This window comes from Pogona vitticeps, chromosome 12 (genome assembly GCF_051106095.1).
Source record: "Pogona vitticeps strain Pit_001003342236 chromosome 12, PviZW2.1, whole genome shotgun sequence".
NCBI lineage: Eukaryota > Metazoa > Chordata > Lepidosauria > Squamata > Agamidae > Pogona > Pogona vitticeps.
This window is the reverse complement of record NC_135794.1, coordinates 22,191,834-22,218,675: the sequence shown is the minus strand read 5'-3', so window position 1 is coordinate 22,218,675 and position 26,842 is coordinate 22,191,834. Positions and strand designations below refer to the sequence as shown.

General features: G+C 44.1%; 1 protein-coding gene across 2 annotated transcripts in view; it reads right to left on the bottom strand.

The window, feature by feature from the left end:
* Window positions 1-26,842, bottom strand: part of ACAN (aggrecan) — a 52,826-nt gene that overhangs the window by 22,603 nt on the left and 3,381 nt on the right. For both annotated transcript variants that reach the window (XM_078380977.1, XM_020781677.3), the window contains exons 2-9: window positions 10,057-10,133; window positions 8,497-8,880; window positions 7,802-7,976; window positions 7,123-7,250; window positions 6,018-6,311; window positions 3,906-4,394; window positions 2,858-3,032; window positions 389-516 (exon numbers count right to left, since the gene is read on the bottom strand). In XM_078380977.1, coding sequence (XP_078237103.1) covers window positions 389-516; window positions 2,858-3,032; window positions 3,906-4,394; window positions 6,018-6,311; window positions 7,123-7,250; window positions 7,802-7,976; window positions 8,497-8,880; window positions 10,057-10,126 — 1,843 coding nt within the window. In that variant the 5' untranslated portion in view covers window positions 10,127-10,133. The remainder of the gene's footprint in view (window positions 1-388; window positions 517-2,857; window positions 3,033-3,905; window positions 4,395-6,017; window positions 6,312-7,122; window positions 7,251-7,801; window positions 7,977-8,496; window positions 8,881-10,056; window positions 10,134-26,842) is intronic.

Sequence of the window (26,842 nt, the reverse complement as noted above, 5' to 3'; positions counted from 1 at the left end):
TGTCAGTACTGGGAATTATTTTAAATGATAGAGAGTAAGCAGAGAAAGCCGTTGCAGCCAATTTACATAGCTTTGCCTATTGTGTTGGGTTTACCTCTTTGGTTTCTGATTGCTTTGCTCTCTCTCTCTCTCTCTCTCTCTCTCTCTCTCTCTCTCTCTCCAGCTGCCACAGAAGAAAATTTGTGGCAACTTCGAGATGAGCAAGTTTGGTTAGGCATAACCTCCAAGCTGAGACCTTCTTCAGGTGAAGGCGTGGAGTGCACAGCGGTCCCGAAAAGTGTATGCCCAATCAACCTTGTTGACTGTGAAGGTTCTTCCAAGATTTTTGTGTTTTTCCCCCTGAAACAGACTAACACAGCAGCCCCCTCTTGAAAAGCAGATAACTTACCATTCAGTCTATCGATATAGCAGTATACATCAAACATCTCAGATGCTGGGCGCATACCATACGTCCGCACGCCTGGGATATCATCTTTATCTCCTTCACATTTGCTTCGTGGAACCACAATGGGGTACCTGGTCAACAAGGATGAGGGAAAGTCATTCTCACAGACAGTCTTATAGACCTGCTACGGATTTCTCTCTCTGTGTTTATTTCACCCTGCAAAGTGTCACATACGTATGTTGTTGGTGATGGCAGAAATCTGAGTGGCACAAGGATGACAATGATGACAATAATTTAGCTGGCTCATTACTAGAAACATCATTGCTTCTTAACAGAATGTGTTTTAGCTCCTTTTGCTGTTGAAGTGGGCAGAAATCTGCATAGCGCTAGAGCAGAGGTTCCCAACCTTGAGTCCCCAAACGATCTTGGACCAAGTCTCCCCAAGAGCCTTCACCGTTAACTGTGATGCCTGGGCTTTCTGGGAGTTGCAGTCCAAGGATATCTGTGGACCCAAGCCTGGGAACAACTGCTCTAGAGAAAATAGCACACTTTCGCAGATTTCACAGCAGGCATAGTATTAGAAGAGGCCTTCTCTTTTTGTTGTTCACACTGGGAGGAATGCTTATTCACAAGCAACAGAGATTTTTGGTGCTTAAAGACTTCCTCCTCGTGTCCCATGACTCTCATTGGCTTCCCAACTATCAAAATGATGCCACAGAAGCATTGGGATCTTTGGGGGAGAAATTGGAAATGTTTTATGTGAGAAAAATTACAAGGACTGATGATACCATCATCATACAACAGGATTTCAACCACTATACTATACTATACTATACTATACTATACTATACTATACTATACTATACTATACTATACTATACTATACTATACTATACTATACTATACTATACTATACTATACTATACTATACTATACTATACAATATAATATAATATAATATAATATAATATAATATAATATAATATAATACAATATAATATAATATAATATAATATGCAACAACCCCAGTTCTCTTGTAAATAACAGTATTTTGACACAGAGATGCAGTGTCTTGTGTGTTCTGAAAAAAGTTTGGAAGGAGACCTACAGTCTGAAGGAGAGAGACGGGAGAGAGACAGAATTAAGATATTTTTTAACTCCAGCGAGGCATCACATATCAGATCTGCTTAACGGCATCCGAGACAAGCTCCTCTTTTTGCAGTCTAAAGAATCTTGAACGCTGTCGTCAACTGGCCATGAGCAAACATTTAGCTAAGGAGGGGAAAGCAATGGTTCATTTTCTGCCCTTAGGGGAACTCTTCCAAAGCCTCAAAGGATCTGGGTGTCTGCTCCTGAATTTCATGAATAATCTCCCAAGAAGGGATGTGGTAAACCCAAATCTTAGAGAAATAAATTCAAGAGAACTAGAACTCCCAGTTTGTGGTCATACTTGCTGGAAAGATTTTGGGAGTGGTGGTCCAAAGCCCCACCTAAACTTTTCCATTCTCCGCTGTGGAAAAAGAAGACACTTTCATGTCAAAATCCAACCTTAGTGTAGAAAAGGAAGGTTCAATGATTCCAAGCAGAGTGCCTCGACTTTAAGAGTGTGCCAAATCACGAGTTGACCTTTCAACGGACTCTGCCAGATTTTGACCCAGTGTTTGATTCCACAAATCTCTTCTGGGTGCCCAAGTTCTTCCCTCCCCTTTTAAAATATACAAGCCCAAAGTTTTGCTCATGCCTTCCTAGATTCATCATTTATACATGTGCTCAACCAACCAACCAACCAACCAACCAACCAACCAACCAACCAACCAACCAACCAACCAACCAACCAACCAGCCAGCCAGCCAGCCAGCCAGCCAGCCAGCCAGCCAGCCAGCCAGCCAGCCAGCCAGCCAGCCAGCCAGCCAGCCAGCCAGCCAGCCAGCCAGCCAACCAGCCAACCAGCCAACCAACCAACCAAACAAACAAACAAACAAACAAACAAACAAAGAAACAAACAAAGAAACAAACAAACAAACAAACAAACAAACAAACAAACAAACAAACAACCTTCTTACAATTCTTAAAATCCCTTTCACTAAATAATTAACATTGTGTCTGGCCATTTTGACTAAGTAATTAACATTGTGGATGAAAATCATGGGCAAATCAGAAACTGAGGTGCTGTCAACATAAGAACATGTCTAATGTTACTATGTTCACAGCACAATGCTTTCTTTCTATCTGGATTAACAGCCCCGAGAGCTTTAATATGTTGCTTGCACATTGGTTTGCAAGAATATTACTAGCAAATCCGTAATTCTGCTATGTAGTATCAATGTCTTGTTTTCTGGAGTCACTAGTGGCCAATGGAGCAATCCATTCAATAGATCTGCTCTAGGTTCAACTAGCAGCTGGACTTAGAGCAAAAGGACTCATTCACCAGTGGAAAAATCTCCCTTCAGCTGAGCCACCCTCTGTCCTTACCTGACCGTCTGGTCCCTTAGCCAGCCAGCGTCACATTGATCGTAACCATCCTCATAAGCAGCTTGCAAGTGTTCGGGAGTGGCAATAACAGCGTTATTATCCAAGCAAGCTTGCTGAGCCTTGACAAAAGTCAGGGAATATCTATCGGTGGATGGTCGGTAATGAAAGACAACACCTGGTGAACAAAAAAGAAAACAACAAAAAAATCAAGAATGGGACGATGCCAATGCTTGGATGACATTTCCATGAAGGTAGACCCCAAATTGTAGTAATTTGAACACTGGGTTCAAAAGTAGGGTCTTGGACACCAGGACCTGAGGAGACCCACTGCTACTTTGGGTTACTTAGAGATGTAAGTCCTTACTCATCTCAAACACATGTGTGAAGACAAGATTCTGCAATTTTTTTCTTCTTGTCTTTGAGAAGATGAGATATTTCTAGGCAAGCTCACCTACAGTTCTCCCATGAGTGAGAATAATATATGTAATTTTCATAGTTTGCTCAATGGGTTCAAAACAACATGGTCTCTTGCCTCATTGTGTAGGGTTTTAAGAATAAAAAGCCGCTGATGGTTTGCTGACATCTTTTAAAGCAATCAGCTATAGGTTTGGTGTATGAGAATTCAGGAAAACTGGAAGATTGTCTTATATAGAGTCAGACCCTTGGACCATTTAGCCCAGCATGGCTGTCTCTGATGGGCAGAAACATGAATCCACAGATTTAAAATATAATTTGCATTTTTTCCAGCCAACTTGCTTAATTCATTAAAAAATGTTTCATGCTTTCTTCTCCTGTCAAGAAACTCGCAAAATCCTTTGCTTTTTTGGTGGGAGCGAGGAGAATAATTCCACATTTCGTTGCCCCTGAACACGAAAGGCAAGGTGGGTAAAGATTCGCTCCTCTGAAACAAGGTCATTTGCAATTTGGGTCACGCCTATGTTCCATAAAAGATCTACGGTGTGATAGACAGGAATTGTCTTTTGATAACTGGAAAGGGGTTGTTTTTTCCCCCACCTAGACTAAGGTCTAATCAGGATCATGCTCCTACCTGTGGGAGAAATGGGTCCCTTGGGGACAAAGCCGATGTCAGGAGCTGCTGTTCCTGCGATGATTTGCTCTTCCACTGTAAACGGCAAGGGAGATTCAAGTTCTGGTCTCAGAGTTGCCCATAAGCTGTCTTCCACTGAGCTGACCTCTGGGGTTTCAGTGGTAAAAAGAGTATCCAAGGTTGGTATTGTCACATTTTCTATACCCTCCCAGAGTCTCGTCTCAGTCCTGTTCTCGATCTCCTCAGTGAATCCAGTAGCAAAAAGATCTGGAATGGCTGTGAAGGCCTCGTCCACCTCAGAAGGGGTGGCGGTAAAGTCTATTGGCTCCAAGGTGGCAACGCTGCCCCGGGCTTCCTCCTCGGTGACGTTGCGTGCAAATTCCAGTTCAATGTCCATCTCGGTGACTGTCCGGACGGTGAAAGCACTTCCCAGCTCATCGATGGTTTCATCGGTGAAGTTCTCATGGACAATGGTGTCCAGGTCGCCACCTACATAGAATAGGAGGAAAAAGACATTGGGTTGATGAGGCCTTCAAGTGTGGGGGAAACTGACTTCTTCAAGAAATAGCTCCGGGTTGAAGAAGGCTTTGAACAACATGGAGTCTGGTTAGCCTCATTCACTGAGAGAGAGTCCTGGTGGGTTGTGGAAATTCACAGGATTGGGAAGCCACAATGATTTTAGCCTTGCTCTAAATCCATAAGAAGAACCCTGAAGCATGAGATCAAAGGTCTACCTCATTCAACAGCCTGGTCACACAACAACACAATGGCCAACGACTGTCTATCGGAAGACAACAAACAGGTTGTTTCTTGTTTCCCCCTAAGCCACCAGATTCCTGTTAGGAAGGGACAGAGGGCCCTATACTATCATCAATTACAATGGCCTCAAAAACACAGAGCCTATTTCCGACCAGATTTAATGTACAGTGGTGCCTTGCAAGATGAACGCCTCGTGGGACAAAAAACCCGCAAGACGAATGGTTTTTGCGATCGCTATGGTGCCTTGCAAGATGGTTTCTTCTATGGCCATGCTTTGCAAGATGATTTTTCCCCCCACGACCGATGCCTCGCAAGACAAAAAAACTTCATTAATCTTGCGAAATTCCCATAGGAATGCATTGCAATGCATTCCTATGGGAAACCGCTTTTCGGAAGACAATTTTTTCGCAAGACAAAGCGACTCGCAGAATGAATTACATTCGTCTTGCGAGGCACCACTGTAATGCCTTCAGCAGTATTATCTGGCTGGTTTCAGGGTATTCCTTACAATGAGAAGCACTGCTCTTGTGACCTGGGAGGAACAGAGTTGCTTGTACACATGTGTTTATATTGCCCTCGCTATTCTGAACCCCACGCTCAATATCTGGGCATAATATTGCTTAAGGTAAAAGGGTGATCTCATATAGACAAAATGCGTTATCTGTCAAATGACAGGGTGCAAGACAGGGTGGAGAAAGTAGCATGTTTCACAGCACACATAGTGAATGTGCCAAAATAGCACAGTTTGAACCAGCACTCCCATCTTGAGCCAGGATTAAGGATCTTCTGATGTAATCATTGGGTTAATTATGACAATAAAAGTTATTATTATTATTATTATTATTATTATTATTATTATTATTATTATTATTATTATTATTATTATTATTATTATTATTATTATTATTATTATTATTATTATTATTATTATTAAGTGCATAGGATAGATTGGAGAGTGTGCCTTGTGGCATACATAGCAAAACTACATTGAATCTAAGCAAACTTTGATATAGTTGCAATTAAGTGTTACTGAATGTAGTTGTTGTCTAGTGTTTTGTATATGCCAATAAAGGTTTTGATTTAAAAAAACAGGTCACGAGTATCATTGCACCCCCACAGCTGGCATTTCTTAGCAACGAACATAATGATTGTGTGCCGTCAAGTCAGTTCTGACTCTTGGTGAATTTATTTTCTAGGTGTGAAGTACTCAAAAGTGATTTCCCACCTCCTTCCTCTAGGGGGAGCCCTGGGACTGTGCAGCTTGCCCAAGGCCACCCAGGCTGGCTCTTCTCCCAGGAGACACATGAATAAAACTGACATGCTCTAGGAAAAGACCAACCAGCTGATACTCACTCGTGTAGCAAATGGCATCGTAGCGAGAATGGGGGTAAGGGTACCCGGTCTGGTTGACGTAGAGGTACACAGTGCGCACCCCCACCAGGTTGCCCCCACAGGTGGGCCGGGCTTTGTTGATGGGGTACCGAACACTGCGATCGGCCAGCCAGCCAGCACTGCAGACATCCATGCCGTCTTTCCAGGCAAGATAGAGCTCCCCAGTCGTTGCCAAACGTGCGCCGAGGCTGCGGCATTTCTCTGCTGCTTCCGGGAAGGTGAACTTTTCTGGAGAGGTGGCGTAGAAGACTTTACCTGCAAGGAACACAATGCCATGAACTCATTTGCCAGCTGGCATCTCTTTCTGGTGAGCAAACATTTTTACTAGCTTTTGTCCAGCTGATAACTTTTCTTCAGTCATTATGTGCGAGACACATCAGAGGAAACAAGAGGATGGGATTTTTAAAGACCAAAATTTATCAGAAATAGGTAAAGGTTCCCCTTGACATTTAGTCCAGTTGTATCCAACTCTAGGGCGCGGTGCTCGTCCCCGTCTCCAAGCCGTAGAGCCAGCATTTATCCGTAGACCGTTTCCATGGTCACGTGGCCAGCACGACTAGACACGGAACACTGTTACCTTCCCACCAAGGTGGAACCTATTAATCTACTCGCATTTACATGCTTTCGAGCTGCTAGGTTGGCAGGAGCTGGGACAAGCGACGGGAGCTCCCTCCGTCGCGTGGATTCGATCTTATGACGGCTGGTCTTCTGACCTTGCAGCACAGAGGCTTCTGTGGTTTAACCCGCAGCGCCACCATGTCCCGATTTTTATCAGAAATAGCTATTTCTAATCATTTTGTCTTGGGGAGGGCTGTCTGCGAACTGTTGGTGATTATATCTGGCATCATCTTTGATTTTAAAAGGTTTTAAGCAAGTCTGTGAGCTATCATGGAGACCCTACCACAGCTGATATAGGGTGGTGGTGAGGTACCATATCAGCAGGTAGGGAACCTATGGCCCCTTACAAGTTTCTGGGCCACTGTTCCCATAATTCCTTCTGTGGTTGAAGGGAAGCGTAGGCCCTGAAGATTGAGGCCCACCCTGTGTTAACAAGGCAGATATTTACCTTCCATTTCGTCTGCATAACAATACACATCGTATGTCTCATCTGTTTCACGAACGCCGTACGTCCTCACTCCGGGAAATTCATCCTTGTCACCATAACAACCTTCTCGTGGATGGTTCATTGGGTACCTGATTCAGTGAGAAATTCAGTGAGAGAAGAGACACGGTCTTCAGAGGGGAGAGCAGGGAGAAGAGACAGTACGTGCTCTTCAGTTCTGGAGCAGAAACAGGATTTTCAAGGACAAAATGCACGATCAGTAACTAAGCAGAAGTGGGATCAAAAGCTCTGTGTTTATGGAGGAAGATGTGAAGCCTTGCGTTTCGACCAAGTGGCAAGCAGAAGATAGTACATCTTAGAGCAGGGTGGGCTTCCAAGATGACGTTCACAGCTATGAGACCTCTCTCCACCTCAAACCTCCTCCTGTTTTCAGAAACCTCAAAAAATGGGGATCCCACATTAAAGCAAAGTGCAAGGTCCTTCCAACAAAACGGGAAGTGGACTTTCAGCAACATTTAGGTGGTTGTGATTTTTCATAAGCTTGGTTCATTTTCAAGGCTGGTTCTGTTCACAGGGACCCTTGTCTGATTCCTTATCCACTCCATAACTTGACAATGGCTTCTAACACCGGCTTACTTTAATGCACTCGGTTTGAATTTAGACTCTCTGACCACCCGCTTACCGGACAGTTTGATCAGCCAACCAACCCGCATCGCACTGGTCAAAGCCGTCCTCATAGGCCGCTTGGAGCTGTTCAGGTGTTGCGATGACGGCACTGTTCTGGATACATGCCTGCTTAGCTTTCTCAAAGTCCAAAGTATATCGAGTGGAGATGGCTCTGTAATGGAACACGATTCCTGGGAAATACATTCAGAAACACCCACATTAGTGAATAATCTAAACTAGCGTTCACGTTTAAATCAAAGTGAGACAGAAATCATCAGCTGAAAATTTGGAGGAACTAAACGGATAGTTTTGCAGATCAATCTGTGTGCTTGCACAGATCAGGGGTGATCTGGAGCGCTTGTGCCCATATAGCGTGAGATCGCTGGAAAAAAGCTTGCCCTGGCACAGCATGCAAGCTATCTGCCTCTGGGATTTCACTCTGAATTTACAATTTGTTTTCTTGCTGGGCGAGATATTATAGACTCTAATTGTCATAAATCACATCAGGATCCATTAAACAGCTGGCTTCTAAGCTGACCTTGGAATTGGGATTCGGGGTTCTGGATGTGAATTCAGAATTGAAATTCAGCGTTCTGGCCTACATTTGGAATCTACCTCCGAATGGAATTGGTGGACCCCTGACCAGCCCTAACAAGACCTCCATTCACAAGATCAACCCAGAAGAGACAGGATGGAGGGGTTAGGACCTACCTTTTACTTTCACCTCTACTGTATCCTGGCTGTCCTCAATGCCATGGATCACCTCACAGCGATAAATCCCCGTATCGTTGGACCGAAGTCTCTTGATTTCCAGAGTGGCGTCCGTGGGAATGGCAGGGTAGTTGGGCAGAGAGACCACCTCTTGGTACGCGGTGTTGATTCTCACATGCCCGTCCATCGCCACCAGCAAAACCACTTGCTTGCCATCTGATATTCTGCTCCATTTGATTCTCGGGCTCAAGGGTGGGGTGGATGGAGACGTGGTGACATGTTCCAAAGTATCAATGTAGTAACAGGGAATGGTCAACGTTCTTCCCAGAGGAACGCGGAGGGGGGAACGCAACGGTATGCTCACACTCAATGTGGCACCATGATCTATCGGTCCCCAAAATGTGTGCAGGAGAAACAAATGAGAGAGAGAGAGCAGGTGAGGGAGGGAGTAAGAGAGTGAAATAAAGTAAATTGGTGTTATATCTCTAGTAAACAATGTGTGACACGTGGCTCATTTTGCAATTTATAAGGCACAGCTAGCTGAAATCCAATGTATGTGGTGTAAGGCAGATGATGTCATCAGCCCTGCTAGTTTTTGATAAATTGCAAAGTTCTCACCCTTCCCCCCCTTGCAAAATCCTGAGGTTCTCATGGGATGCATTTCAATGTGAGGAAACTGTTGGAGGCTGGGGATAGGGGGAGCCGTTTAATGTCCCAAAATCACAACTACCAATAAAATCATCCATCTGGCAGTGAATTAGAGGCTTCACCTTATCTAATGGACTCCTATGGCTACCCCATAGCAAAAGGGATCTCTTTTTTTGGTGGGGAGTGGTGGGAAATTTTAATTTCTGGAAAACTAGCACAGTTGATGATGTCATCAGCCTTACCCAGCATAAGGTACGTCACTGGATTACAGCCACTAAATTACATTGTCCAGAATCCTTTTGGTGTGGGTGTAAAATGAAAACAAAATCCAAAAGATATGATAATAGACAAGGTATTGTCATTGTATTATCAAGGTATTACATGATAATAGACAAGCTATTATCAAGGTATTACATTGATATATATCTCAGTGTAATGGATGTTGTCAAAAGTAATTGGGGCTAATTGAAGAGTAGACGAAGGATGTCCCAGTTACATGCCTGGTCACACATCTAACTACACAACCTAGATGTGCCCTGACATTTTGTCAATTCGCTGATATTCGTCATGGCAAGTTGCCGAAACTCCACGGCACCCCTTATATGGTTTCAGCTGCCCTTGGTTGCCTTTTCCAGTGTTGCAGAGAGGGGGCATCATGTGGCTTCCACGAAGTGGTGGCGTTAGATAACTTTAGGCTCTGGACTTAGTGGTCTACTAGTCCACCACATTGTAAGAAGTCATGTATATCCCTTAACTTCCTCCTAAAAGCAGTAAACTAGTTGTGTTACAATTCGGGCCCTTCCTAGTTCTTCTGAGAACCAGGACCCCAGACTTCGTACCCCCAGTCCTGCCCTAAAGGCAGCATTGGACTCGACTATTCCCATATCTTAGGAGAGCCCTGGAGATACCTACCTAAAACTTCCACAGAGACGGCTGCAGTGATGACTTGCAAACACACAAATGCGAGTAGTGAAGTGGTCATGGTTTTCCTGAAATACACCATGAAGAGGAAGAACTTTTAGTGGGTTGACATCACCATCATCATCTTACATGAAATGACACAGAGAATGAATGAGGAAGAAAAGGGCATCAGCTTTCTCAACAACCAAGAAGCAGAGTTGATTGGGGTACCTGGCCAACAATCTCTCTCTCTCTCTCTCTCTCTCTCTCTCTTGTGTTCTCTCTCTCTCTCTCTCCCACACCTACATCCTCAATGCTCTTGACTTCGATTTCATCAGAGCAATCCACTCCAGATTTGGTCTGAACCTCAGAGGGATCCATTGTACTGAGCCTGTTTGGAGAATAAAATTCAGCACCTTGGAGAGCTCTCATATGATAACTGGACTCACTCCTGAATTACTACCCCTGAGAAATTGCAATCAACCCTGTCATTCATACACAGATATGTCTCTAAGTCTCTATGGATCAATTCACGGAAGGGCAGACTATATGTATATTGTATACAAGTGAATAAGACTAGGCCTGCCCTGTGACATTTCCATCCCATGTACTAAAGGCAGCAGGACTGGAGTTCTGAAAGCTCTGAGAACAGAACGATGTTCTCCAACATGTTTCATGAGAATTGCTTTTCCACAACGGTCTTTGCAAGGATGAAGGCATGACTTACTGAATCATCAAGCTAAGTTCAGAGGTGTAGAGGAGGCTCAGCAACTTCAGTTACATGGCTGTAGAGGCAGGGAGTTCAGTTCCCCGCTGTGCCTAAGCAGAAGAAGAGCCAGCCTATGTAGCCATGGGCCAGCTGTACACAGGCCCAAAGAAGGGAACAATAAACCACCTCTGAGTACTCTGTGCCTCGAGAACCTGGGAAAAGGTCACCATGAGTTGGAACTGACTTGATGGCATGGAACAGCACATCTGGAACAGCTGATTGTGGAAGCAGGCAGAGGAGAAAGCTGAGAAAAATGAGTGTACCAATCTGTGCAAAACCTGGAGGGACTCATTATTGGTTGTGGGGCAAGCCATGAAACTGATTTCACCGTGGGACTTTCTCTCAAGCAATTAACGGAAGCAGCAGCAGCAGCAAATGAGATGAAGCTGAAAAGACCCTTTTAGGAGAGGAAAAAACCCTGAAAGCTAAGCAAGAGTGGAAACAAAACACAGCTTTGTTTTTGAGGGTGCAAAACCCCTCAATCATCATCTCAGCCCTGCAGAGCTGGAAGGGACCCTATGGATCATCAGGTCCAACCCCTTATGAAGGAGGCAGCAAGGGGGAATGGCACTCCCATTTTGCTCTGCAGCCGGAGACCTAAACCATTCATCTATAATACACATAGTGTATAACAATTTAAAAAATTGTCTGATCAAGGCACTTGTACTGAAACATTGTTCAACATTACCCTTCTAAAAAATCTGTTTTCCACTCATTTCTATGCAGTTTTGCATGCATTTTTTAAAAAGAAAACTCTTGGAATTATGTCAGTTTCATGGTTTTATGTTCAAATCACTGTTTCTCCCCAGCTTTAGACCTAACACTGTGTCGGGAATCTGGAAGATTTAGGCTCCGGTGTGATCCAGGTTCACTTCTGAGAATAAAGCATTAACTGTGTTCTTTCTCTAAGACTGAAATTTTTCCTGTTCACTTTTCAGCCCGGTTTGGGAAACGAGAGGGGAGAATCAATTTTTATATCTCTCCCCCTCCAACCCTCCTTCAATAAGGCAAACATCGGAATCCAAACATAGCAATAAATACACTTCTGTGACCTTTTTGTGCGTGTGTTTTCTCAGCTGTAACAAAAATAAGAAACTTGTTCCATGCTGACCACCTTCCAAACCATCCCAAGACTAAGCTCCTTTATACAGGGGACGGCTTGGATTCTGCTCCTCTCCCCTTCCCTTTTCTTCAAAAAAAATCACCATGATCTATGAGACACCAAATTATAGCTTATTAAAAAAAAAAAACGGGACTCTATCTGGACCACATTGTTCTCTGGGTTATGTCAGATCAGAGTTGGAGATGACGTGTTATTTCTCACTTGTAACTAGCAATTTCTATGCTCAGATCTGATACAACCCAGAAAACAGGATGATACAGTCGTAGCTTCATCCTGAAATAAGTTTTCTGAACAGGAGCATGTTTTCAGGTCATTTTTGGGAGGACCAGGGGTATAGGGGAAGACAGAATAAAAATCATCAGTTTAAAATAATGTGGTGGCACTGTAAAGACTGACTTATATATATATATATATTTTAATGTGAGCTTTCGTGGACAAGTCCACTTCATCAGATGTAAGAGAGGGAAATGCAATACGGCTTGTGTATATACATGGCCTTCAAGTTGTGGTTGGTTGGTAGGAGAGTCCATGGGTATTAGACATTGCAATGATAGCATCTTTGATATGCTGGTCTTTAGTAGAAGCTAGGGCTGTAAAGGATATGAGAGCCTCCATCATAGATTAACAATGGTAAAACAACAATGGTAAGATAATGAGAGAAGACTCCCTGGGAAAGACCCTGATGTTGGGAAAGTGTGAAGGCAGGAGGAGAAGGGGATGACAGAGGATGAGATGGTTGGACAGGGTCATCGAAGCCACCAACATGACTTTGACCCAACTCCGGGAGGGCCTGGCGTGCTCTGGTCCATGGGGTCACAAAGAGTCGGACACGACTTAATGACTAAACAAACAAGATAATGATGGTAGAGTAACAATGATGTTAATCAGATAGACTATTTGATTACCTTTTCCCCTACAAGCTTTTCTTTGTATTCATTTGTGAGGTCTGTGATGGCTCAGGGTAACTGATGACTTCTGCTTGCTTTTGCAGATGAATGAGGCAATAATACGATTCTCAAGTTTTAGCATTGTCTATTGATAATTGTCATTCAGGGGAATGACCAGGGGGGTTGGCAAGTCTTTTGGTCTGACCCCCCGAAGTTCACACCCAAGTAAAGGTAAAGGTTCCCCTTGACATTTAGTCCAGTTGTGTCCCACTCTAGGGTGTGGTGCTCATCCCCGTCTCCAACCCGTAGAGCCAGCGTTTGTCCATAGACCGTTTCTGTGGTCACATGGCCAGTGCAACTAGACACGGAACGCCATTACCTTCCCACTGAGGTGGTACCTATTTATCTACTCGCATCTTTACATGCTTTCGAACTGCTAGGTTGGCAGGAGCTGGGACAAGCAACGGGAGCTCCCTCTATCGCGTGGATTCGATCTTACGATGGCTGGTCTTCCGACCTTGCAGCACAGAGGCTTCTGAGGTTTAACCCACAGTGCTACCACCTTCCTATTAAAATTAAGCTTTCCCCCTAGAAAAAAAGGGGAGGGATGGGTGGTGTTCTGAGTTGTGACATGAATCCAAGTCATTGGAAAAACAAAACAAGAGTCCCAGTTAAGTCGCTGGTGCGACTTAAGTCTGATTTGACAGCGAGTCCCACATCTTGGGTCTCCATCCCTGGAATTGACATCACAAGGACCGACCCCTGTGACATCACCACCACCATGGCCTTCCCCTCAAAATTTGGGTGTAGCTTCTGAAAACTCAAGGAACAGAGCAGGGTTCAGGATGGTAGGACCGCTTCCATGGGAGCTGGGGGGGCAACTCATTGGGGGGGGGACCAGCCAAGGAACCTCAAGTGGAAAGCTAAGAAACAGTGGGAACACAAGATGGCTGATGCCAGGGGCGCTGTGTGTGCATCCTGCAGCTAGGGAAGGATCCACTTAACCCTTTCGGCTTCTTTCAGGTTCTCACTGCTCCCCTCCTGGAGCCCATCTTGGATTTTTCAAATTCTCTGGATCCTCACTCCACCCAGGCTTTGTTTGAATTTGTTTCCAAGCCTGTGTAAAAAGAATACAAGCTTTCTGCATCCCCCTCCCAAAAAAAATATGCAACAATACATTTTTGCTTAATTGAGACCCTTGTATTGATCAACTGTTCAATGTAATCCTTTTAAAAAAATCTGTTTTCCACTGATTTATGTGGTTTTGTTTGCATTTTCCCCTAGACACTCTTTTAAAATTAAAATAACTCATTTGCAAAATTTGGGGGGAGGGGGAGAGAAATGAATGTCAATACTGTGTTTTATAGTTGTGCATTGGTTCACACTGTATTATTATTATTATTATTATTATTATTATTATTATTATTATTATTATTATTATTATTATTATTATTATTATTATTATTATTATTATTATTATTAAAATCCTACATTTTTTCACCCCCAAATGCAAGATCTCCCGATATAGAACATGTTCTGAATATTATTTTCTTTAATATACTGTATGTACTGTATTTGGGTGCACACTTTTTCCTACCATAGTCTTTTTCATTCTAAAATTCCACTGACAAATTTGGAGATGGTCAGATTTCAAACCGAGCTTTGCTTTGTCTGAAAGTGCAAAACCGGATAAGCATGCATTAAATTGGTAAATATACAAATCTCCCCCCCCCAATCTGTGCGTCCAACCCACTGAGAGGTCCTGCAGGCTTTTCAGCTGAAGACTGGTAGCTGTGGCCATCTTTTGCCATGCCAAAAGGTGATTCAACAACCACAGTGGAAACTCCTCAGACCTAGACATTTTGCTTGGAACAGATTCCCCTTTTGGACACGGTAAGGGAAAATATATCCTCCTGGTGCTTACCACACGAGTAGAGCTGCTTTTTCTCTTGCAAAGAGTTATATTTATATAGGAAGAGCAAGTGGCAAAGGTTTTCCCAGACTGGACCACTTTAACATGTCAGGGGGATGTATGAGGTTGTGCATCGAAAAGCTGTAACCCTGGAGCAAAGTCCTCTTCACTGAGAAAGCCAGGGGATCAAGAAGAGGAATGCTTTGCATAGCCCATAATATGGCATAGCTGCGAAAGGCAGCTAGAGGCACAAGATGCAAAGAATGCTAAAAGTCTTGTAATTTTAATATCGCCCAGTTGGTACCTTTGACTGTGTAGAAGGAAGGTCTGGCTCGTGAGAAGACAGGATTCTCTGGAAAGGACAATCAGGCGGGGAAAGGCAGCAGGAAAAGAGGAAGACCAAATATAACATGGACTGACTCCCTGAAGGAAGCCACGACTTTTGAGTTTGCAAGAGATGAGCAGGGCACTTGAAGACAGAACATTTTGGAGAGCCCCTGATTCATAAGATCATCCTAGGAGGTGACTTGATGATACAGAAGCACAACAACAATAAACACTGCATTACTGCAATTTGGTCCTGTGCCCAAGTCTCTAATTGATTAGATAGGCGGGATATAAAATAAATAAATAAATAAAGAAAGAAATAAAAAAATAAAAAATAAAAAATAAATAAATAAATAAATAAATAAATAAATAAAGAAAGAAAGAAAGAAAGAAAGAAAGAAAGAAAGAAAGAAAGAAAGAAAGAAAGAAAGAAAGACTAGGTTTTCTACAAAGGTTGACCATGTGCGGAAGAGGGGATTCTAGATGAGCGAGCATGGCATGCAAACTGTATCTGCTGAAAGCAGCCACAGGCCGAGGTTCCCCAGTGGTGTGTGAGTTTCATGATGGCAACTGTTTCTTTTCTTGTCATATGCTTGATCTGGATTAGACCTGGGGCTTGGGAGTGAACAGTCAAGACATCCCCACCACACACCAGTTCAAAACAGATCCCCCCCAGAGTTTAAAGGATAATATCGTTGTCGCCATCACCACCGGCAGCAGGAGTTTCCATCCTTAAATTCCTACATTCAGGTTCAAACCACACGTCAAGGCAAATGCACATTTCATTTTCCCATGACATTATCCCTCCAAACACGCAAATCTTTCAGTGCCACATGGCTGAGACACCAAAAATGCAAAAGAAGCTGCTTCGGGCTTCCAAATGACCAGTCACGAACAAAAGCACACGAATTTGCCAAAGGGGGATTGAGGCAAGGTTATGTTAACTAAACCAGACAGGGCACAATACTTCTGAATACGGAATCAACGTCTCATCTAGAGAAGTCCCTAGGTTGGCCACACTCTTACTCTCATGTGGGCAAGGGACAGTAATCAAGAAGCATTGTTTCACTTTGCCGTATGTAGCACAAGATCTTATGATCCAGACACATACATGAACAGCTGGATAGCTCAGTGGTTTAGGTTCCTGACTGTGGAGCCAGAGGTTGGGAGTTCAAATCCTGACTGTGACCCCTTAAGAGGGGCTGGACTTGATGATCCACAGGGTCCCTTCCAGCTCTGCAGTTCTAAGATTATTATTATTTATGTCTACTCAGAAATAGCCCCATGGACTTTAGTGGGACGTATTCCCTGATAAGTGAGGATCAGAAACTTATTGAGCCAGCTCACTAGTGCTTTATCTCAACTGGAGGACCTTTCTTAGCCGTTGAAACTGTTGTTTGATTAGACCGTTAAAGCAATTAGCACTTCTGGGCTTTCACATTGCAATCTTAATGGGTTTTTCCGGCACAATCTAGAATGTCTTGAAACATTCGTCTGAGTCGTTAAGTGGTGTTTTAACAAATCACCCGCTGCTGTTTAAATCGGGGTGGCCAAACTGTTGCCTTCCAGATGTTTCTAGAGTAGAACGTCCAAGAACAGAGCAAACGATGAAGAGAGCTGGAAGTTATGGCCCACTAACATCTGGAGGGCAGAGCATGGCCCATTCCTGATTTAAATAGTGAGGCATCTGTCAAAGTTGCCCTCTACCCGTTTTTGTGTACAAAATTAGGTTGAATTTGGGGTGCAGCTACAGAAATACAAGGGACATCCTCTGATAGTTCATACGTTTGTATCATTTGAGCTCCCATCGCTTGTCCCAGCTCCTGCCAACCTAGCCATTCAAAAGCATGAGTAGATAAATAGGTAACACCATGGTGGGAAGGTAACAGTATTCTGTGTCTAGTCGCGCTGGCCATGTGACCATGGAAAGTGTCTGTGGACAAATGCTGGCTCTACAGCTTGGAAACAGGGATGAGCACCGCACCCTAGAGTCGGACACGACTGGACAATTGTCAAGGGGAACCTTTACCTTTACCTTAAAACCTCATCCAGGACCTTCAGTTTATTGCAGAGCCACTGCACCACAACACACAGCTCATAAACCAGTTAATCTAGTAGTGTTGAAATAACATCTCTTCCCTCTCTTGTAAGGGGGACAAAACAGCCTTTTATGGAATTAAATCAAGGCTGTCTTTCTTGCTTGAGGCTATTTAAGGTCTCAGACCGAAACCTTTCTCAGGTTTGCGAAGCGGGAAATTTTCCATAACTGGTACTAGTGGAGTTGAAGCTGGGGCTTTCTCAGTCCCAAAGAGAACTGCAGAGCCGGAAGGGACCTTTGGGATCATCAAGTCCAGCCCCCATTGTGGAGGCACAGCGGGGAATCGAACTCCCAACCTTTGGTTACACCCAACCTACTGAACTATCCCAGCAACTCGATCAGTGAGAATTTAATTTTGAATTATCAGATATTGTAATTTATTTATTTATTTGGCTTTTACCCTGCCCATCTAGATTCAAACAAATCTACTCTGGACAAAATACAGACTTAAAACTATTAAAAGGAAAATAACATACATTTCAATACATTATCTGACAGTGAACCCTCACTTAATCTTGTATTAAAATATGTATTAGCTTCACTCAAGTTTTGTCTTTCTGCCCCAGTGCTCCCCAGGAGTTTTCTCTCTGCACAGGAAGCTAGGCATACCTTAACCTAGCCGGGCCATCTTTCAGCTGAGGCCTTGTCTGCTAAGCGAGCCACATTTTGGCGTCTATAAGGAGTGTGTAAATCAGGCAGAATTCCCAGAATGGAGAATTATGTGATTTATGGTTCAGTAAATCAAAAAATCAAAAAGACTGTGAAACAACCCACGCTCCTTGCTAGCTACGGAGTTCCACGTCCTCATGGAATTTCATGTCCGTTATGCCTTAATAAAGTGTGACTCATTAAGATGATTAAACAAATAGTGGTATATCATCTGTTAAGCCCCCAATCCTCCCCACCCCCAAAGCTGGTTTCTTAGCTCAAAATGTTTCCAAGGGAATCCTCACACTGGTTGTGACTCATTACACAACTGTTCTGATACATCCTAATGGCCCGGACATGTAAGTGGTCCATGGCAGATGAGAAATGGTTCCTTTTCCACTGAGTCAACTTTCCAGGTGTTTGGATTCTAATCCCCATTTCCCCTGACTGGTGACCATGCTGCTTAGGGGCTGATGGGAACGGTGGTCTTAAAACATCTGGAATTGTAGGGCAACATGTCCAGGCAAGGGTGCCTTATTGCATAGCGATGGGAAAGATACGTTCTCATCTCCTCAACCTATCTTTGAATGGTTCCCACTTTCCTCCCCATCACGCTTTGCCAGCCTTGACACCCGGGCATTTTCTCTGCATTAATTCCAGACATCATGTAAACACTGGGCAGGCTTGTTGTTATTATTATATCAACCCAAACGAATCCATTTTCAGGTCGGGATTTCTATCACATGCCCACAAAAATTCAGGGCATACAGAAGCTGGTTGTGTGCGTAAAGGGGAATTGTCTTGCTCATCCCCCAGCTAGTGGTTGAGGCTGAGGAAGGAAGAAGAACTTAATGGAGAGCCCCAAGAGTCTATACTTGGTTTCAGTGGGCATGTGGTGGTAAAAGCGAAGGACAAAGAGGTATATTTGTATTTTCTATGAAAGAGAAATGTTGAGAGACTGGAGGAGGATGGGGTTGAGGGTGGTTTTCAAGCTTCTAAGCCTCCTCCAGCAGGACTTGCTACTGAGGTATTTATATCGCTCCCAAAAAGAGCTTAGAAGCTTAATTTCTTGCACTACATTTTCCAGAATCCCCAGCCACCATGGTGTATTCTGGGGGAGCCCTAATGGATCGATTCCAAAGGACCAGACCACTGAGGGTCAAATTAGACATTAAAAAGAAGGGTCACTCCTTGCAATTAACCCTTTCCCCTCCCAAAATGGGATCTCCTCAGAGATACACTCCAGCGATCTGATAGGTGAATTAAGCCCATGTTTGCCTTCCAATGGCAGCAACAAAACCCAGTACTGTACTCTAAATACAAAATGGAAAAAAAATCAGGTGCTATGATCTTGGGGAGCACCTAAAAACAGGGTTTCATGGATTGTCTAGCTTGACTCCGATTTATGATTTATTTCCTTGTTTGTTTCATTCACGCCTGGTCTTATTCCCAACAGAGAGACCAAAAATGATGTGGAGAATGGTTAACAAACAGTCACAGCGAGGAATCACAATAAGCCGGATGGGCTTAAAAGAATTTCAAATCATTTCATAGCAAAGGAAGCACAGTGGGGAATCGAACTCGCAACCTCTGTCTCAAACCACAGAGCTGTCCTGCAAAGCCTTCCAGAAGAGGGAAGTCTGTGAAGGCAGAGAGAACATTTCCTAAGTGTTCCCGGAAACTGGAACTGGCCTTGATGCTTGTTTGTTCCTATATCCCCAGTGTTTCCCAACCTTGGGCTCCCAGATGTGCCTGGACTCAAACTCCCAGAAGCCTTCACCACGAGTGTGCTAGCCAGGATTCCTGGGAGTTGTAGTCTCTGCCAAAAGTGGAGATCTTTTAGTGCTATGCAAATCTGTCCATCTTGTATCTTCTCTCTCTTTCTCTCTTTTAATGATGCCTTTTTTCCTCTGTTTTTTCCTCTGTTCCTTGCTTTTTGGGACAGATCTCCGCAGAAAAAGACACCTCCCTAATTTCCACCCCTATTATCTACAGACCCAGAGCCAAATTGCTTTACCACAGGAAAGAGAGAAAAAAAACAACGAAAGCAAAAATGAGCTCATTTACAACTATTTGTTCTGGGTCAGATACAAGGAAGCCCATTTATTAAGGGAAGACTTGCACTGTGGGTTTGCCGAAGATTTGATTGCTTTAAAGACACTTCACTCAGTTGACTAACGATCTGATCTTAATTAACATCACTTTAACTTTTACGACCTGCCTTTTTTCCGTTGGAGAAGCCCAAAGCGGTAATCAACAACTTATTTCTTTAAAGCGAACACCCCAAACAGAATGAACCTTGACATGTGAGCATTGGAATTAAAATCAATACCATCACTGGAAGCATTCAAGAAAAATTTAGACCACCACCTGGCACAATGGTCCTCAACCTTGGGCCTCCAGATGTTCTTGGACTTCAATCCCCAGAAATCCTGGCCAGCAGAGGTGGTGGTGAAGGCTTCTGGGAGTTGTAGTCCAAGAACTTCTGGAGGCTCAAGGTTGGGGACCACTGACCTGGCAGATCTGCTTTGACTTAGATTCCTGCCTTGAGCAGAGGGTTGGACATGGTGGCCTTCCAAATTCATGATTCTGTGGTGCTTTGACAATAATGCCATTAATAAGTGTAGAATAAAATTCATAAAATCCTGCATGTAAACCTTTTCAATAATCATAGGCAGATTTACTCATCAAATCTGTAATGAAGATGTCTAAACTGGTCGTGGTGTCCAACCTTGGCCCTCCAGATGTTCTTGGACTTCAACACCCAGAAATCCTGGCCAGCAGTGGTGGTGGTGAAGGCTTCTGGGAGCTGTAGTCTAAGAACATCTGGAGGACCAAGGTTGGACACCACTTATGCACACCTCTCCTACTGACAGGCTATGTAGGTACTCTGATCATAAACTCATCAGCCAACATCTGGTTTTGAAAAACTGTTTTCAAGGGTTTAGTGGTTTCTTCTCACCAGCAGGCGGTCCTCAAGGATGTGTGATGACTGGTTGTGGGCCTGATTTGACAACCAGTTGTGACAGGGAGTGGGAAGGACAGCCCTCTGCGGGAAGGAAAGAGCTTATGTGACTGGCTTTACATTCCATGTTTCCCTGACAGGATCCTGACCATTGTCTTTTTTTCTTTGACACAAGTCGCAAACTAAGAAATTTGTGCAAAGACTATAAACCAGGGTTGAGCAAATGTGGCCCTCCAGATGTAGCAAGTCCCCAAATCCTTAGCTGGCTATGAGGTACGAAAACCTCGGTTACCCAAGGTTGGGAACCACGGCCCTAAAATTCTCAGGATTCTGTCCATGTACATCTCCTTCCATGGTTGTTGTTGTTCAGTCGTTAAGTCATGTCTGACCCTTTGACTATGTGGACCTTTGTCGGCAAAGTGATGTCTCTGCTGTCTAGGTTTGTCGTCGCTTTCCTCCCAAGAAGCAGATGTCTTTTAATTTCATGGCTGCTATCACCATTTGCAGTGATCATGGAGCCCAAGAAGGTAAAATCTGTCACTGCCTCCATATCTTCCCCTTCTATTTGCCAGGAGGTGATGGGACCAGTGGCCATGACCTTAGTTTTTTCTTCCATGGTTGGAAGAAGCTAAACACTCTGCTGTGTGTTTGAAAATACAGGTAGAGCCAATGGTAATTCTGTGGGAACCAAACGACAGAATACCCTCAGACTTTGTCTCTTCAGATGACAAGATGGTGGCCGTCCCGTCAACTTCATCTCAAGAACATGGGTAGACCGGCTTAGCCTGCTGATGAGGCTAGCAACCTCCTCATTTCATTTTTTAAAGAGAATATTATTTTCCAGTTGGCCTATTCCCCCCCCCCACCAAGCAAAAAGCAGAATGAGTCACATTTACATTTGAACAAGCCCGCACACCAGCAAATGGACAGAAATGGCCACACCTCAAGTTAAAAGCCAATGTAACGTTCTCGTGAATTTCCTGTCACACAAACATCTTGTCTGCGGAGGTGCAGGCAAAGTTTTTTTCTTTTTCTGTTTCACAAATGACTCTCTGTTTGCTTTCCCTGAGGCTGGCACTAGTTTTGCTGGGTATTTTTTTTTTAAAAAAGAACAGTCCTGCCCCTCAGCGTTCTCTGTAAGGCCTTCTGTGTCCCCGAAATTCCACACCTCTTTGCTTCTCTCATCTCTCAGACACTTTCCCCACCACAGTCCTAGTTTAAGACAACCTTCCCTCTGCCCCGCATCTTGAAATGCGTCAAGCCTTAAAAGGCATACTTGACAAATTCACGCTTCCTTGGGCCCACACATTATGCTGGTTCAACCCACTACGATCCTGTTCCTAAGCTGCCAGAAGAACGCCAATGTTCTTGCAATGAAGGTTGCTAGATTTTAATGACTATTCTTCCGGAATATGGTTCCAGGACTCCGTAACCTCTCCCTGTGCGTTCCCAAGATCCGGGTATAAGCACGGCTCGTACAATAGACAGCTCGGTACCAACAGCTCCGTGAAATATAATTTTCCCCACCTTCCTTGACAGGCATCAGGCTTTCTGGTTCAACTAACATTAAAATCATCATGTTTGCTTTAACGAGAAGGTGCCCTGTAATCTTACTTTCGAAGCATTATTCATCAAAGTGGAGACCTGCGTTTCCTGTCACACATGAAAGTAACCACCTTACGGCTAGCATGTGAAATCTAGTATGTGATTTTTTTTTAAGGCTCTGATTAGAGCCACCGGGGGCGTGTGCTTGTGTCAACTAGACTTCATCAGCTTTTTGGCATGGCAGTGATCAGACTTGCAAAATAAGCATGTGTTTACCTTCAACATGGCCAATCACAGAAAAGAACACGCTAGACACATCATATGGAGGTGCAGAAAAGTATATGTGATGTCAAACAAGGTGTCTTTCACCAGTCGGGGCAGCGATGCTACTTAATCACATCTATTGTATATTTTCGACCCCAGACAAGTTCTGGATTCCCTATATGTGGCCCCTCTTCCTTTCCCAACCTCAAGTAATCCCTTCACACACACACACACACACACACACACACACACACAATCTGAAACAAAAGAGGAAACGGACCTTTATGTTAGGGCGAAAAGTAAGAAATCAAGGGGGCATCCATGCTGTGTATACATGTACAGACGCATGCATACACATACACACACACACACACATACACATTACAAACCATGCTCTCTCTCTCTCTGGATGAAAGCTGGATGGTTCCCATTATAAAATGAAAAGGCCCACCTATTCCAGAGCCCAACAAAAACCCTTCTATACCTTTTAGACTGTACCTCTATTGAGAGGTGGAGGCCGAGGGTTGTCACTCACGCCCCTTGTACACAGAGATGGATGGAGGCCGGAGAGCCTCTGGTTACACACACAGGCCGATCTGTTCTGCCCTCTCACAAGGAGGCAGTGAGTTTTTAAAAAGCAAACTGTAAGGTTTCCGTTGTTGCATGGTGCTCAACTTAATTTAATATATAACAACTCTCTCTCCTTCCTTCTCACTCCACCTTCTCTCTCTCTCTCCATCTTCTTGCTTCTCTTTAAAGACCCTGGAATGTTCCAAAAGCTGTTGAGCCACTGCCGAGAGCTGGCACCCTCTGTGGTCGAGGCCGTGCGATGAAGACAGCTTTTGTTGCCACGGCTGAGCCTTTGGCTGTGAACGGCACACATAGTGACCCGCTTGTTTGGCACCCAGGCGTCGAGCATCCGAGGGGTTCGGAGAGGCGGCCTCTGGCGAAGGCCGGAAGGTCCCCTGCCTTCCTGCGACAAGGCAATGAGCCAACAGGAATGGGGACAACATGGAGCACAAGGAGTGTGTATGTGTGTGTGTTTGTGTGTGCCTTATTTCTAACGGATGGAAGTGCCTGTGTTTGATTTCTGAAATGAGAGGGAGAGACTCAAACGATGAACCGTGGATGCATACCAATGGGCCTCTCCCTCAAGTAATACAGACAAGGTTGTGCCAATATATATTTTTTTCAAACAAGAAACATGGCACCAAGGAAACCTGAATGGTATGGTCCATGTGAAGTGGGCAAATAATAGAGGCTGGGATAAATGCAAATCATTTCCCTGCCTTTGTTTGAGTTTCCCCGGAATGTAGAATCTGATGCCCAAGGTTGGGAGATCACAAGGCAGGAGAAAGAGCAAGGGAGGAGGGCGGATAAAGTTTGGAAATCAAACTTTGGAAACTGAGTCAAAGAAAGCATGACTTGCTCTTAATTCTGTTAAGAAGGAAAGCATCACTAAATTACATTCAGATTGTATTTATAAGGAGAGGGAACATAACTCTTTTTGCACTGTAACTGTATCATGTGTTGGCCTGCTAGGTCGTGAAATTCAAATATAATGTGGTTCAATGGTGGCTGAAGGTGGGGAATGAAAAGATTTCAAGTTATTTTTAAAAAGTAACTAATTACTCAAAGTAATGGGTCACTTTAAAATAATCAAGACAGGGATACTCTGAAAACCTTGATCATGGGTAAATGTGGACTTCCAGCCATTTCTCCTTTTGCATATTTGTTTCTACTGCCTAAATCTCTCCTCACCTGTTATCAGTCTGGCTCATCTTTGCATTTCAAGCAACACTACTTCAGAAGTGGGGGAGAGAGAGAAAGAGAAAGAGAGAGCAGGCTGATGACTTTAATGTCACAGGGGTTATGAATTCATTCTGGGTTTTAAGTTTGAACTTTGAAGGAGGTATCCATGGTGCTGAAATCTATCTCTTGAATAGGTTACCACCACGGATAGCTCTTTTAAGTTCAGAGTTAAAACCAGAGCTGATTCCCCACTCCAGCAAGCTTGGATTCACCAGCTATCCCTGGATAGAGAGAAAAAGAAAAATCCTGGCTCTCTTGCCTACTTGGAGAAGGTGAACAGATAGGCGAAGCAATAGGAGAAGGAGGGGTGATGAGTCATCAGCAGAACTGTGAGGGGGATATGGGCAGGGCTGAGACAAGTTGTCTGTTGGGATTACAACTCCCAGATTGCCTCAAACAGCAGGGCCCAAGTATTGAATTTGCTGGAGTAGCAAAGGGCTTCAATCCCAACATGAAGAGTGAAACTGGCCCTTCTCATGAGGGCTGGAGTGACCAAGGCCAAAAAACAGGAGACCACTGGATGAAGCCAAAGGGTGAGTCCTGAAAGGGTGAAGCTAAGCCAACCGTCTGACAAATTAGGTTCTGAGAAAAGAGGCCGAGTAGAGGTGGGCTGAGGATAAAATCAAGATTGAGCCAATAAAAACAAGGGACGTCCAGGGCAGAAGCTAAGATGGTTGGGCGGTCACTTCGGTGGAGTTGGAGATGTTTCTGGCTGTGCGATCCTTGGAGTTGTCATGCATTTCCCATCTCTCAGTGGAAGATGGATTTCAGTAGATACCACACCATGCAAACCACACACAGAGATTAGCACCTGATATTACCTGAATCAGAACAGAACCCTGTTGTGTAGACCAAGCACCTATTGGGTGGTTGGTACACTGGATGCCCCAGGAACTTGGAAACCAGCCAGCATTATGTGCTTCTCCACCATCCAGACAAAATAAAGTGGAAAGTATATTGGCAACATGTCTCTCTCCTTGTGAAAAAACTTAAGACCAGCTAGTCACAAGGTGAAGGTCTGTAGCTGGCGCTCAGCACTGTAAGGAAGATATGACAATTCTGTGCCACAAATCATCTCTTGCTTTTAGGGACAGCTCATGACCAGGCTCGGGGAGTGTCCGCCAAAATTGTGTGATTCGGTGCCTGCCTGTCTTAGCAAAACTGGCACAGATATCTCCGGATGGAGAAAGGTGGGCAGAAGGCAGACCACCAGATGCTGTTGAACTACAATTCCCATCAGCCAGTGACCAAAAATGCTGGGAATTGCACTTGAACATCTGGAGGGCCTCGCTTTTGACATCTTTTCATAAAATAACATAACCAAGGAACGCAAGACCTAAGGAGCTAATACTACGCCTACTACTATGGAGTTAAGAAGTGAGTTCTGTTTTAAAAGGAATCAAGAAAAGAGCTTGCAGGTTCTAAAAACTTGTGCACCTTCTCGCAAGAGACTGGGGTTACCACCAGAGGGTTTTAGGGCATTGCTTTTACTTCAGTCGTGGCATAAATACAAGACTTCCTACGATGCAGTCAAATGGTTACCATACAACACTTCATCAGTAGCCATGCTTCAGGTTTCGAGGACCTGAAGAAAAGATGGATACACTTCTCTGCATTTCATTTGCTGCCATGAACGTCTGTTGCACAGCCCGTTAGACCTTCCTGGAACTTGGCCAGGGAGGCAGTCCCATAAGCGCCTATCTCATGCAATGGCAAACAGGGATCACACAGACTGCTAGGGCTGCACATGGGCATCAATGCCTCTGATTTCCAACAGATTTCTTGCGGGTGCTACAGATAAGGTAGAACCTGTCCCTACCAAAAAATGGGTGGCCTGGCCTCCACTGAGATACACCAAAAATGAGTTTCTACCTATTAAGCACAAAGGGTGTAGCAACTTATGGGACCCATCAGCGTTAGCCTAGTAGACGACTTCATTTAGACCTTGACTCCTTTATCAGTTAACACTCGCAACAAATAGTGAGAAGGATCTACAGGAACCATCAGTGGCTCCAACCATCGCTCCTGCTGTTTTTTAAAAACCAAACTATGGGCTAAATCCTATAACCCTTTTCAAAACATGTTATGGGTTTAAGCCAAAATGAGCGGCCCCACTGAGTCAATAGGATTTACACGTCTTGATTTAAGAAGTCTCATTTCAATACTTGAAAGGTAGTCCTACAGAGGAGGGGCAGGATCTGTCCTCAATCTTCCCAGAGTGCAGGAGACATAAAAATGGGCTCAAGCTATAGGAAGCCAGATTTAGGCTGAAGATCAAGAAAAAAAAGTCTTAACTGTTAGAGCGGTACAACAATGGAAACCACGACCTCAGGAGGGTGATGAGCGCTCCAACGCTGGAAGCCATTCAAGAGAAAATTAGAAAACCCTCTGTCAAATCTGCTTTCATTTGGATTCCTGCCTTGAGCAGGGCGTTGGACTTGTTGGCCT